The sequence below is a fragment of the Prinia subflava genome, chromosome 3 (genome assembly GCF_021018805.1).
Source record: "Prinia subflava isolate CZ2003 ecotype Zambia chromosome 3, Cam_Psub_1.2, whole genome shotgun sequence".
Lineage (NCBI taxonomy): Eukaryota > Metazoa > Chordata > Aves > Passeriformes > Cisticolidae > Prinia > Prinia subflava.
The window spans coordinates 76,741,483-76,754,477 of record NC_086249.1 but is presented as its reverse complement, the minus strand read 5'-3'; the positions used below and the strand labels follow the sequence as shown (position 1 = coordinate 76,754,477).

Sequence of the window (12,995 nt, the reverse complement as noted above, 5' to 3'; positions counted from 1 at the left end):
AGTATCTGACATCATTTACCATTTGCACAGTGGATGCCTTCTCTCTCGTTTTCCCTGAAAAGCCTGGTGGGATCAATACTTTCTCAGTGTTACCATTGAGTTGACTGTAAAGCACAACTACCTTGGGCATATCTCCTAAAAAAACCCCAACATCATCATAGAATCATCATAGAATCGGGTTGCAAAGAGCCTTAAAGGTCATCTAGTTCCAGCTCCCCAGTCATGGGCAGGGACACCTTCCACTAGGCTGCTTAGAGCTCCATCCAGCTTGATCTTGAAGACTTCCAAGGATGGAGCATCCACAGCTTCTGTGAGCAATTTGTTCCAGCACCTGACCACCCTTACAGGAGAGAATTTCATCCTAATACCTGATCTAAACCTATTCTCAGTCTGAAGCCATTCCCTCTTGTTCTGTCTCTGTGTGCTCTTGTAAATAGTCTCTCTCCCTTTTTCTTGTCTCCCTTGACATACTGGAAGGCCACAATTAGGTCACGCTGAAGCTTTCTCTTCTCCAAGCTGAATAGTCCCCATTCTCTCAGCCTCTCCTCATAGCAGAGGTGCTCCATCCCCCTGATTATCTTGGTGCCTCTGGTCTGAAATTGCTCCAGCAGGCCTGTGCCCTTTCTGTGCTGGAGACCCCACAGCTGGGTGCAGCACTCCTGGTGGGGTCTCAGCAGAGCAGAGCAGAGGGGCAGAATCCCCTCCCTGGTCCTGCTCTCACACTGCTTTGGATGCAGCCCAGATCACATTTGGCTTTCTGGGCTGTGAGTGCACGGTGCTGGCTCATGTCCAGCCTCTCATCCACCAGCACCCCCAACTCCTTCAGGGCTGGTCTTGATCTCCTCGTCCCACATCCAGTATTGGTTTTGGGCGTTGCCCTCACCCAGATGCAGCACCTTGTGCTTGGCCTTGTTAAACTGTGTGTACCCCTCTCATTACACTGATTACAGCACTGGCCCAGAGCAGGGATTTGTTGCTGTGCCATTCACTACTGCCAAAGCGGTCAATATGGGTAGCGAGCACTCACGTTGGTCAGCAACAAGGATCAGTTTGTTGTGTGTGCACGTACATACAGATATCCATACACGTGTATTGTCAAATACATAAATTCAATCAAAAAGATGTAGTCTCTTCTGAGGATTTCACCCATCTCCTGGGCTGAAGTCTGGGGAAGCTAAAAGTAGTATATGTCAGGTTTTCATAAGCACGGTTCCTCTGAATTTGATGCTAATAAATTCAGAGCATCCACCAAGTCTTTGCTTTGATCACCTCATGAAAATTCTACAATTATTTTTGAATAATTATACCTCCACTTACCCACTTTTTCTGCCTTGTTGAGTTTTTCTTTAGCTTTACAAGGATGTTTCAGTTGTGCCTGGAAAGTCCTAGAAAGTCTTAAATCATTCAGCAGCAGTAACTCTTCTCATTATTTGGGAGTGGGGATCATGGGTTTACTTACACTACCCACTGGCTTCTTGGCCTATGTCTTAGCATAGGCTGCTTGGGGAGGACAGGAGTTGTGGGACTGGACTGTCATACTGAGTGCACAAAAATCTTCTAAACAAGTTCTGTGGATTCATTAGGTAGAAAACTAATATCCCAGTCTTTACTTTCAAAGAAAAAAGAGATATAATTCTCCCTTCTCAAATAGCTAAACAGAACGGTTTGAAGGAAGACTAGCAGCTCCTAAACTTAACTTGTTTATTATTTGGGGCACTCAAGTCCAAGGGAGCATTTCCTTTTGGTGATTTACAATCCCTTCACTGTGTTGCTATTTAGAGTCCTAATTTCACAAACTATGCTTCTTACTCTGATTTTACCTAATGGTTTTTATTCTGGATTCTAGGCACTTAAAAGCTGGCATAAAGATTATGAATATGCCAAGTCCTCCTGGGGTTGAAGTCGCAGAAGAATTTAAGCACAGGAAAGAAATTATGAAGCCAAATGATGAAGTTTGCTGAAACTTACCATTGTATTGTGGCACTGAGAACCCTTGTGTGAAAGAAGTGACATTTGAATTAAAAAGTTAATTGAGCTATGTAGTTACATATAGCAATGAACATTTGTAAAGAAAAGCTACTCATCACTGAAGAACTCTGAAGGGGCTGGGGAGGTCAAGACTTTACCAAAAAATGCAGAAATTTTGAAACTGAAGGCCAGTTTTCTGTAAGCAGAAGAAAAAAACCAAGTTCAACCACTATTTGTGACAAGCTATAAATGGACTGTAGCTGCTACTACAGTAGGTTTCAAGTTAAAGCTGTCTTGCTATTTTTCAACAAATTAACTATCTCAAGTGCCATGTGTAAAAGCAAAAACTATGTATTGAAAGCAGATTGTTCAAAGCTGGTGTGGGTTGTGCAGTGATCCTGGTTCTGGACCTCTTGCTCATGCTTCCTCAAGTTGTGACAATTAAAACAATTGTCTGTTCCAGACTCCCAAATTATTAGTGAAAAGTTATGAAGACCTTTGTCTTGTACAGCTCTGCTGTAAACAGTTATTTGCTGTACAACTGCTTTTGGTGTTAGTGTCATGTTTAGCCAGCAAAAGAAATCTGTATTTCTTAGTTTTTACATGTGTGTAAAGTTTTAGTCCTTGATTGTAAACTAAACTGATCTGAAATAAGGACCATTTTGAGTTGCAAAAATAGTAATTTGGAAACTGGATTAGTTTAGCAAAGAGTTCTCTTTCTGGGGGACTGATTGAATTGGAAGTTCTCAGAGTATCATTTCTTTGCTGTCAAGCTCAAATGAAAGTGTGCACAGAACATAGTTTTAGAATAGTTACCTGCTCATGAGGAGTTGATTCTGAAGGACTTGGTGATTTTTCCATGTTTCATGTGAGTTGTATGGTATTTTGCCTTTACAGCAAATTCCATAGATGGTCATATTTTAGACAAATGGTATTTCTAAATTTCTTATACTGTTTTTTTTCTGGTATTTAAATTGCCCAAGGGTTTGAAGTTTATTCTTTATGAATTTGATTTTTTTGAAGTTTGTTCATTTACACTCTTATCTTTACTCACAGGACCTGGAGGTGGTGTTGGGTGTTTTGGGGGATAGCTGTTGTTTCAAGTGTCCTTTAGCTAACTTCATTTCTTTTCACTTAAATTACCATCAAATATTGAACTGCAACACAGAACTTGCTGCTTGGCCCTGTAACAGCAGGTGCTTGTAGTTAGGAGTGCTCATCCTGTGGGGATAGGTGGCATCAGATGTGGAGCTGTTTGATTGTAACTTCTTTTTAAAGCCCTTGCCCTAAGGAAAAGATAAGGTAACCTATCCCTCTGGTTTATTGCAGGGAAAAAACATAAGCAGCACTACTTAGCAAAGAGTAGCCAGCTCATTGGAGCTCTAGATCTGCATTTACATTGCCATTGGTTATAGTCATGACCCAAAAGTTGGTTTCTAGAAATTGCTAAAATAATTTTAAGATCTCATCCATTCCTCTTTTTTTGCCTGTTTGCTTTGGCTTTGTCTGCTGCTTTTTAAAGTCACTTCATCTTCCTAAACTCGTGGAAAGCTAAACCATAAAATTATGTTAATTTTCTGTTGATTTAGTGAGCTGAATTGCACATAGCACCAGTGTGAACACTGGGGTCATGTGAGCTTGGAAGTACTGTAGAGGTTGGGAAGAAGGGATAAGAGCAGAATCATTTATTTTGGCAGCAGGCAGCCAACAGGTTGACTCAAACATCTTGTGAAGCTTCACCCTGAGACTTTATTTCCCACTGAGAATAAAATTCAGTTGCTTTGTAATTTACTAATTAATAATTTTAATATGGAATAGTAGTGCTAGCCCTGAATTGTCTGAAATCACAGGCATTTAAGCATACAGTATCTTTAAAAAAGCTTTTGACTTTTTTGTGTAAGTTCTTTTTGCTTGGTTCTGGACTTCTCAATATGTGGTAGAAAACAGTTTTCTATGCTGTAGCAGCAGTTCTTTTCCAGAAGGCTCAGCCAAGAATAGGACTCTCTTGTGCTTAGTGCCAAGCAGAGTGGTGAGTTTGATGTGGGAGCTGGAATGTAAAGGCATGAAACTCAAACAAGCCACAAAATACCCACTTGATGGAAAAAGCTTCTAAGCCCTGCTGAGCTGGGACAGATTCAATCTATAGTTCAAGGAAAAGATTCTGATACTCATTAGCAGTGACCCGAGACACCCATATTTCTGCTAGAGTTACACCTTCTATATAGGCTTGTGGCATGTGAATATGTTAAATAAATTGAGTTCTTTTGCATTAGAGGACAATGACAGCATGTCTACTCTGGTCAGAAATGCAGACTAGCTGTTGCAGTGTGTTATACTTCCATACAGCTTTCAGTTACCTAAAATTGGATTATCTGGATGGAACATTACTTGTGTGATGTATGTAGACACAACTTTGGCAGGCTTATTTGTTGAGTCACAGTGCAGCCTCATTTTGTCTTTGGAAGTAGTTCATGTGCTTTCTTGTAGGGCAGAGTCATAAAGTTTATTTTCTGCCAGATTCAAGTTGGCTACTTGAAGAGGTAGCAAAAATACATCTGCATTGTGTATATGCTTGGCAAAGAGACCGCTGAAACATATGACAGAAGCAGGGCATAGTAGTGCACTGGATTCCTAGTAGTGCACTGAAATGAAAAAACTCGTGATGATCCATATTCACATCTTACAGAGTCATTGAGATCTGTATTCTGTGCTCATAACCATTTTTACCCATAATATCGGTGGGTTTGGTCTGCCTTGGTCCCTTAGCCGTGTTATCCCAACTGCCCAGGATAATGGAAAGCCACTGTTTAGCAATCACACCATTCCCAATTTAAAATATTTTAAAGAAATAACCTTCTTTAGTGTGGGCTACAGATGAGACTACAACAAATATTAGCATCAACATTCAGATCTACATTCCTTGCTCTTTAAGCCTTGTATGCACACAGACATGCTTATAGAATGTATAGAATTACACTTAACATTTCATTCCATTACCTGATCTGTGGGCTTTGATTATCAGTCTTTAGTGTCAGGATTAAGCGGTTGTGGATTTGGAAGTATAATGCTATCCTGTGAAGCAGGGTGCAAAGGGATGTTACATATCTTTGGCTATGTTGACTATTTCTGAGTCACAAGTGATGTACAAAGCATCTCTTTGTTTCTCTTTTACCTTAAATATCATCCAATAGAAGTTCGAATTTTAGCTAACCCTGTTTTGGAGAATGATAAGATTTTGCCTTTTGTATGTGTTCTAGAAGGAGACAGAGGGCCAAATTATGCTAATTTTGACAGCTGGAGTTTTTAACTTTACTTTTTGCTTGAGAGGTTATTTCTCTTGCACTGAAAAACAGGAATGCATTCCTAGGAGTTCCTGTTCACATCTTTACAGGCTTTTGTGGAGTTTCAGAGTTTGTTGGGTTCTTTTTTATAATTGCAGAAGATTTCATTGTGTTCACAGGTTCAGAACACGAGCACTTGAATTTCATTTAAAAAGCTTTTCTCTGGGCAGAGGGTCACTTGGTAGCTTGTCCTTCAGGCACTAGAAATAACCAAAAAACTAGTAACGTGATTTGCCAAGTCTCTATGAATTTGTGCAAACAAAGAAAACTGTTCTGGAACTAGTTACTTTAAGAAAGAGCTACAAGAAAGATGAACTCTTGCCTGAAATTGGCTTGTTTGTGATAGCTGTTTGAGGGTCTCCCATCTTGATTTCTACCCCTTCTCATCTACTTCCCACCTTCACGGGTTCTTTACTAAGCGTTTTTCTTACTCATCCTTTCATCATGATTCCTTTAGGGGGAGCATCATACCATCCTTACATTTCTTATTTCATGAACCAGTGAGCATGTTTAAAATCCTGCTTAACTTTTCCTCTGGTTTAATATATCTTTTGCAAGATATTTCTCATGCTCATTTGTTCCTTAGGTGTCAGCAAGGCAGCTGTAAGAGGTTACCTTCATTTTCAAGGAAAAATCCATACTGTAAGGACTAGTCTTTAGCAGAGAGGTTTCTCTGTAGTCCAGTAACTTTGGTTCATCATTCATTTCCTGGGATGAGCTCTAAAGGGAGAAACTACTCTCCCAGGTTTTCATATCAGCATTAAGAAAATAATCTGTGACCCTGAAGACTTTAGCCAGAGGCATCTAGTAATCACTGAACTACCACGTTCCTAACCTGTGTGTTTAGAATTTAAGTGAACTGGCTTAAGTGGACTGAGTCAAAAATTGCATCTGCTAATGAAATGGTAAATCACTATCAGATGTTTTAAATGGGTATTACAGCCTAGTTTCTCTAGTTTTGCAGGATCTAGGAAGACAGCTTCTGAGCAGTTACGTCATGTTTTTAGCACCTTGACCTAAGCAGTTTTGTTTGGTTTTTGATTTAATCAAACTAGGTACATAACCATGATTCTTATTTTAATTGGCTTCACTTTCGGAGTAGAGATCTTTCTTCCTCACCTTTCAGTGTTCTGAATAAAAATGAAATGTGTTTCAAGGTTTCAGAAAAGATCACTCTTAGGAAGGCAGTTCTTCAGTTTATCAGGCATTAGATATTCTAGTTTAAGCAGGAGGTGGTTGTATAGGGGTCAGAGTAAAGGCCTATCAAATCCTGTCTTCCCAGTGACTAGAGCTGTGGTGATTTAGAGTATGCATTTTGTACGGTCTTCATTTTTTTCAGAGCAAGAGTTTGTTTGTATGAGGTTTTGTATTTGATAGTCTTAGAATCATAGAACAGCCCAGATTGGAAGTGACCTCAAGAGAGTATCTAGTCTAACCTTTCACAGGTAGGGAAGCCTGGTTGAAGTTATCTGGCACCCCGTGCAATTGCAACATGAGAATCTCCAGAGATGAGGACTCTGCCGGGTCCCTGCGTTCCAGTCATTGATCTCACTCTAAAAAAATATTCTTTTACATCAAGATGAAACTTCCTGGTGCAGCTTCTATCTGTTGCGTGTTGCACTCTCCATGTGGCTCCGTATGAAGAGAGAGCCTCTGGCATTTTTGTAGCCACCCTTTAAGACTTTATCATCTTTTATTATGAGGGAGAAAGAGTAATCATTAGTTAAAATTCTAATGTCTCTTATGAGCTCATACAGTGATATCTGTCGTATCTAAAAAAAGCTAGTTTCCATTTTCATTAATGGTTTTTCTTTTATTCGTGAGCTTACACTTTTCTGTTTTCCAAAGAATTTCTTAGCCAGAAGTGATAGATGTAAATTACATTTTACTTCAGCTGATGGAAAAATACAAATTTTCCATATCAAAGAAGTCATCAAGCCATTTTCAGTATATACTCTCATCTGCAGGAAAAAAGTCATTTTTGTATCTCCTGTGGTCATCCAGCTGATCTCCTCTCCTTTTCCTCAGTGCTTCTTAAGAATTCTGTGGTATCTATTAGATGCAATCCAAACCACTAAAAATTAATTTCAGACCTGATGTCTTGGAAATAGGTCTCTGGGTAAGAAATGCAGGTACCTAGAGGGAAAACAGCAATCTGAGGAGGGGTTGCTTTGTTTTGGATGTTGGTGTAGAGCTCATCTCTTTGACATGTGATTTATCTTCATAGTTGCACATACAATATGTATGTGAGTTGTACATCCAGTTACAAGCACTGTTAGCATAGAACCAAGTGCATCATGATCTTTCTGTGTTTGTGGAGGTCCTGAAACATAAACCAGAGGTTTACCTTTTTAAAATACCTGCTGCTCGCTTTGACTGTAATTCTGTGGTTGCCGAATTTGGCATATTTGCAATAGTCCATGAAAATGATAGTACTTAAAAAATTCTGCTGCAGCTGTGTCTTATTTTGCAACCAAACCTGCCTGCAGTCCATGGTGGTTTAACTGGATATCAGAGTATGCCTGCTTTTTTCCCTAGGACAAAAGGGAATTAAGAGACAAAAGCTAGAACTCACTTTCAGCTAGGTTCATAAGAAATGGAATGTTAATACAATAAATGAGGCAGTCTCCAAAACAATGCACTAGAAGGCCTGGATAGGAAAATAACCAGAATGTGTTATCTCCATCCACAACTGTATGTGCTCTCTGGCAGGCTGGAGACTGAGTGAAGTTTCTGTGCTCTTGCTACTGGACTATGCTGTGGATAGTCCAGAGACTCAAAAGCAGTCAAGGATGGGGAAAAAAAAAAAACCCAGTTTACTTCCTTTTGTATATTTTTTGTACTTTTGCATGGCTTTTAGGGAGGATAAAGAAATATAAATTAAATAGTTATTGAAATAGAAGACTTAAGACTTTTTTTTTTTTAGTTTCAAAGTCTTGTCCTCATCCTCTAGGAGCTGATAGACCTAAAAGACTGTTTTGTCTTTTTATTTAAAGAACTATTTTGGTTGGAAAGTGAGAGATGTAATAGCAGGCATCGACCTCATGATCTTACTACATCATTAATCAATATTCTAAAAGCAGTATTACAACAGCTATAGTAAACATGAATCACTTGGGTGCAGTGAACAGTTGGCCACAGTCCAAGCATTGCTTTTTGTATCCATGAGTTCTGTTCTAGCCAACTGATAGCTCATCTGGGGACACGGCTGTGCGCAGCTCATGGTCCAGGGATAAATGTCTTGAATAGAGAAAAACTGCAATTTGGCTGATGGGGTTTATTTATTTTTTAATTTTTTTTTTAGTACACAATGCAATTGAAAAGTCCAAAAGAATCAAATCACAAACCTAACTATAGATCATACTAGGTCACTTAAACAGCTGGCTTTTCTTTGACCATAAGATCACCTTTGGTTTTTTGCTTTGATGTGATATATTGCATTACAGCAACAAATGCTTGGATGTTTTATAATCAGTTGTAAATCCATTGGTGAAACTAATCCAGTCTCTAATACCAGGAGGTGGTTGCCTGCATCACACCATGTCTATGTCTTCAAATAGGAAATAGAAGATGGTTCATGACCTGGGCAGTATTTTGCATAGATGTTAGTAGTTGTATTTAAGAACCTTTTATTATTCGTTTTTTTAACAGGAGGTGTATGATGAACAGAAAGAATTTGATAAATGGTAATCGACAGTGAACATTGTAAGGAGTTTTTTATGTTCAGGGTGAATAAAGCAAAACATGCATGTGTGGTTTTTGATATGTAGCAGGAACCACAGTATGCATTACTACAAAACTGAGGAATCAGGTTTTCCTGTGATTTAGCATTTCAAGATTGGCTGTGAAACTCAAATACTTCAGTGAAGTTGTTTGAAAAAATTTAATCTTTGTGATGTGTAAATGACCTGTAGTGCTGTGCCAGCACTGAAATGCCACTGATGATGGTGCTGAACATTTAATTGATCCAGCATTGTTCTTCCTCTGCAGAAGCTTCAGTATGAGGCGGGGCGGATGGCGGAAACGAGCTGCCGAAGGCGATGGATGGGGAGCATGGGTATGTTGAAAGCATAGTGGCTTTTTTAAAAGAGGTAAATGGCACTGTGGCTGAAAAAGGGTTACAGTTTTGTTATACATGCCAAAAAGATGCTATAAATTAAACCCTTTTGCTTTACTTGAAAATACATAATTAAGTTTGAAAGAAGTGTTTACCAGGTTTTGAAGTCTGTGTCCACAATAATCACTGAATTTCATTGTTAATAAGTGCAGACCCTTGAATAGCTTTAAATCACCATTTAAAAAATAAACTAAATAATTCGAAAACTATTTATGGTTGTCTCTACCACATTCTGTAGTTGGACAAACAATAACTGAGGCACCTAATTTACATAAATGTTTAGAATACTACTGTCTTGCTTACATTTAAGAACTGAAAATACATGGAACCACATTGTTTTGTTAGGCAGTGAGCCACCAATTTAGCATCCTAATTTGCATCATAGCATTTTTTCTTCTTCTTTTTATTCTATAAGAATTTTTATATCTATAGAATCTTTTCCTGTAAGAAAAAGATGAAGGAGTATGAAATAAGTCCTGCCATGTTGGTAACAAGATGCAGTTATCTTGTAGATATAAGTTTATGGTGGAGCATTTGCTATTTTTCATTTGAAAAAAGAATGTCTTCTGTGTGTCAAACAAATTCAGTTTGGACAAATGTTGCTTACCTTCCCAGTCTTATAATTGACCACTTTCTTTATGTAAACATTAGGAAATAAGACTGGCATCATGGGTTGTGTTTTGTTTTAATTTCAAAACTAGGGTGGGTACATGTCAGCAAAAGTTAAGAAACTGGAGGATCAGTTCCGGTCAGATTCAGCCATACAACAACAGAGGGATGGAAATTCATCAAGTATCTTTAGCGGGGTCGCCATCTACGTCAATGGCTTGACAGGTGATTTTTCATTTTTTTAAGGATCTGTATTGTGTTGGTCTCATGTTTACCATCCTGAGTAGAGGTAACTATAAAACACGTGAATTTGCAGCTAAGTAAATACATGATAATTACTGTATATGTTTTGTGTATTCTGTTGTTTTTTATTATTAGGGTTTTCAATAAAAAATCACATTTACGTTCTGAATATAAATATTGGTTTACTGTATCATTTCAATAAGATAAGTTATAGAAATAGGAGTAGTTCTTTCCATGTTTCTGTGATCTTATTACTTGAAATGAAGCCTTTTAACTTCCTCCATCCTCCTACACTTATTAAATTTTTAATTTTTCAAATTAGTGATGGTTAGATTGTATGCCTTAAATTTACATTTGGGAGAATATGTCGAAGTTTTCTTGCTCAGAGTGGCATAATGTGTGAGACAGAGCCTACTGATAGTGGAAGGAGGGACAAGAGAAGAGGTAAGCTATGTATGTATTGTAGGGACCATCTGTGATGGACTGAGAGTGCATGTTAAATGGAGTAAGGTTTTTAATCTACCATGCTCATACTTCTCCTTACTTCTGTAAAGCAGCTTTAATAACCCTTTGGAAACTCCCCAGAAGCCTTTTTCAGGGATCTCTGCCAGGAGTGTTGTGATCATTATGTAACTGATGCATAGAGCTTCTATGAGATAGATTAGTGCTGGTTTAAGCACAGGGCTCAAACGGATTGAAAGAGGTTAAGGTGGATATGTTAAACTATTAATACATCTGGATTGGTTGTTTAATGCAGGCAGTTTGTTTAGTGAAAATCCAGCATTTGTGTATTCTTCAAGCAGCTAGTCCCCAAAAAGAACTCCAGAAGATGATTGTCCAAAAGGCTGGAGTAGGAAAGGTAACATTTGGACAAAGTGTGTGCTATTTTTAGTTAAAAGTTAGAGAAATAATGAAGTGTTAGACATATTTTTAGAGTTGACTGAAAGGAATTGTAAATATATCATTTAAAAAAAAATTCCTCATTCTTGTATTGTTCCGCTTTTCTTTTTTTTAATATCTTGTGCTAGATTCACTATTCAAACATTGTGTTAGTGTTGACCCAAATCTTTTGGTGCCTGTGTGACACCACTGCAAACATTTTCCAAAGCTAACACTTTTTTCTTTTTTTTCTTCACCTCTGCTTGCAAAATAAGTACTCTTTTTAAAACGATTGTGGAGATCAGAAAAGTTGTTGGTTTTTAAGGTATTCTTTGTTCCCTGTAACAACTCAAGAATAACTCGGTAAGGAAGGAGTGAGTTAACTGCTTCAGTAGATCAGAAATTACATAGTAGGAATTCTGTGCTGTTGCTAAACCCTTTTGATATTAATTATTTTCTCTTGCTTCTGGGTATGAACTATTCTCCTGAACTCTGGTGAAGAGATAATCTAATTTTGTGTTATGTATTTTTTGATCTAGTTTAATATTACCTCTACTTAAGTATTTTTCCCTGTCTTCTGCCATATATATTGTAGGAAGTTCCTCTATAGCAAGTAGAATGTTTGCATTTTAAATTAGTGTTTTCAAAAACACAGTTTTCTGCATTTCTTGCAAAATGTTTTTGTGATTTCTTTTTTGAAGAACTTGTAAGTTTTTTTCTAGAGTAAAACGATTGTTTTCACTCTTTCTGACTATGGCATCATAGTTATCAATTAAAGTTTTTTCTCACTATATTTGCTGACACTAAACAGGAATATTTCTGGTTTTAATTTTTAGATCCCTCAGCTGATGAATTAAGACGGCTGATGATGTTACATGGGGGCCAATACCATGTGTACTATTCCAGATCAAAAACAACTCACATTATTGCCACCAATCTTCCAAATGCCAAAATAAAAGAATTGAAAGGAGAAAAAGTGGTTCGGCCAGAGTGGATCGTGGAAAGGTAAGTTTAGGTCTGCTGCACTTGGAGATTTACCCTTTTGGGGAAAAAAAAACACCAAGAAAAATCTGAGGAGAAAAAAAATTAAAGATAACATTTGCGAATATGGTTTAGCTTAAAATAAGTAAGTCATGGAACAGCTGAGTGGAAATGCCACTGTTACCTTGAAGATTTGCTTCTTAGGGATTGTTCCATAAGAAACTTTACCAAGAACGTTCAGAAAGTCTCAAGCATGTTAGGAAATTGAACATTATCCTGTTAATTCCATTTAATATCTAACCAATTGACCAGACTTCATCTTAGGATATTAAATAACTAGTATGTGATTGTTTTTGAATCTCCTGTCCTGTGTATTGCATAAGTTTCGTGTCATCTGTATGTAAAGAAGGATGTCAATTGAGAAGTGTTCTCAATTAAATTGGAACTAATCCATCTAAACATTTATTGTATTGTGACTTTGTAAGAAAATAATAAAAACTAAAGGAAAAAAAAAGTCCACATTTTATTTACAAAGTATTTATGTTCTTTGGTTTCTCCATGCTCTGGAATGTATAGAATCCCCTGAAGTTGTCCTTGAAAAAGACAATAGCTAAGCTCAGAGCAGTTAATGTGGCATCTCTCTTCTTCTGTCTGAGGAGCCCACAGGAAATAGAACAGGAATATGTTCTAGAAATTATCCTGCCAGTGTCATGCCATTCTTAAATAGTCTCTTTCCTAGATGACCAGCAGAAACAGGCAAGGAACTGTTCTGCAGTGCATATGTGAAAGCTTATTTGCAGTTTGCTGATTTTCAGTCCTTTGTATTCAGCTGTTTTATATATCTTCATGGTCAATTT

At 37.7% G+C, this 12,995-nt stretch overlaps 1 protein-coding gene across 2 annotated transcripts in view; it reads left to right on the top strand.

The window, feature by feature from the left end:
• REV1 (REV1 DNA directed polymerase) overlaps positions 1-12,995 on the top strand; it is a 56,925-nt gene that overhangs the window by 5,210 nt on the left and 38,720 nt on the right. For both annotated transcript variants that reach the window (XM_063392581.1, XM_063392582.1), the window contains 3 exons: positions 9,300-9,366; positions 10,128-10,260; positions 11,994-12,162. In XM_063392581.1, coding sequence (XP_063248651.1) covers positions 9,310-9,366; positions 10,128-10,260; positions 11,994-12,162 — 359 coding nt within the window. In that variant the 5' untranslated portion in view covers positions 9,300-9,309. The remainder of the gene's footprint in view (positions 1-9,299; positions 9,367-10,127; positions 10,261-11,993; positions 12,163-12,995) is intronic.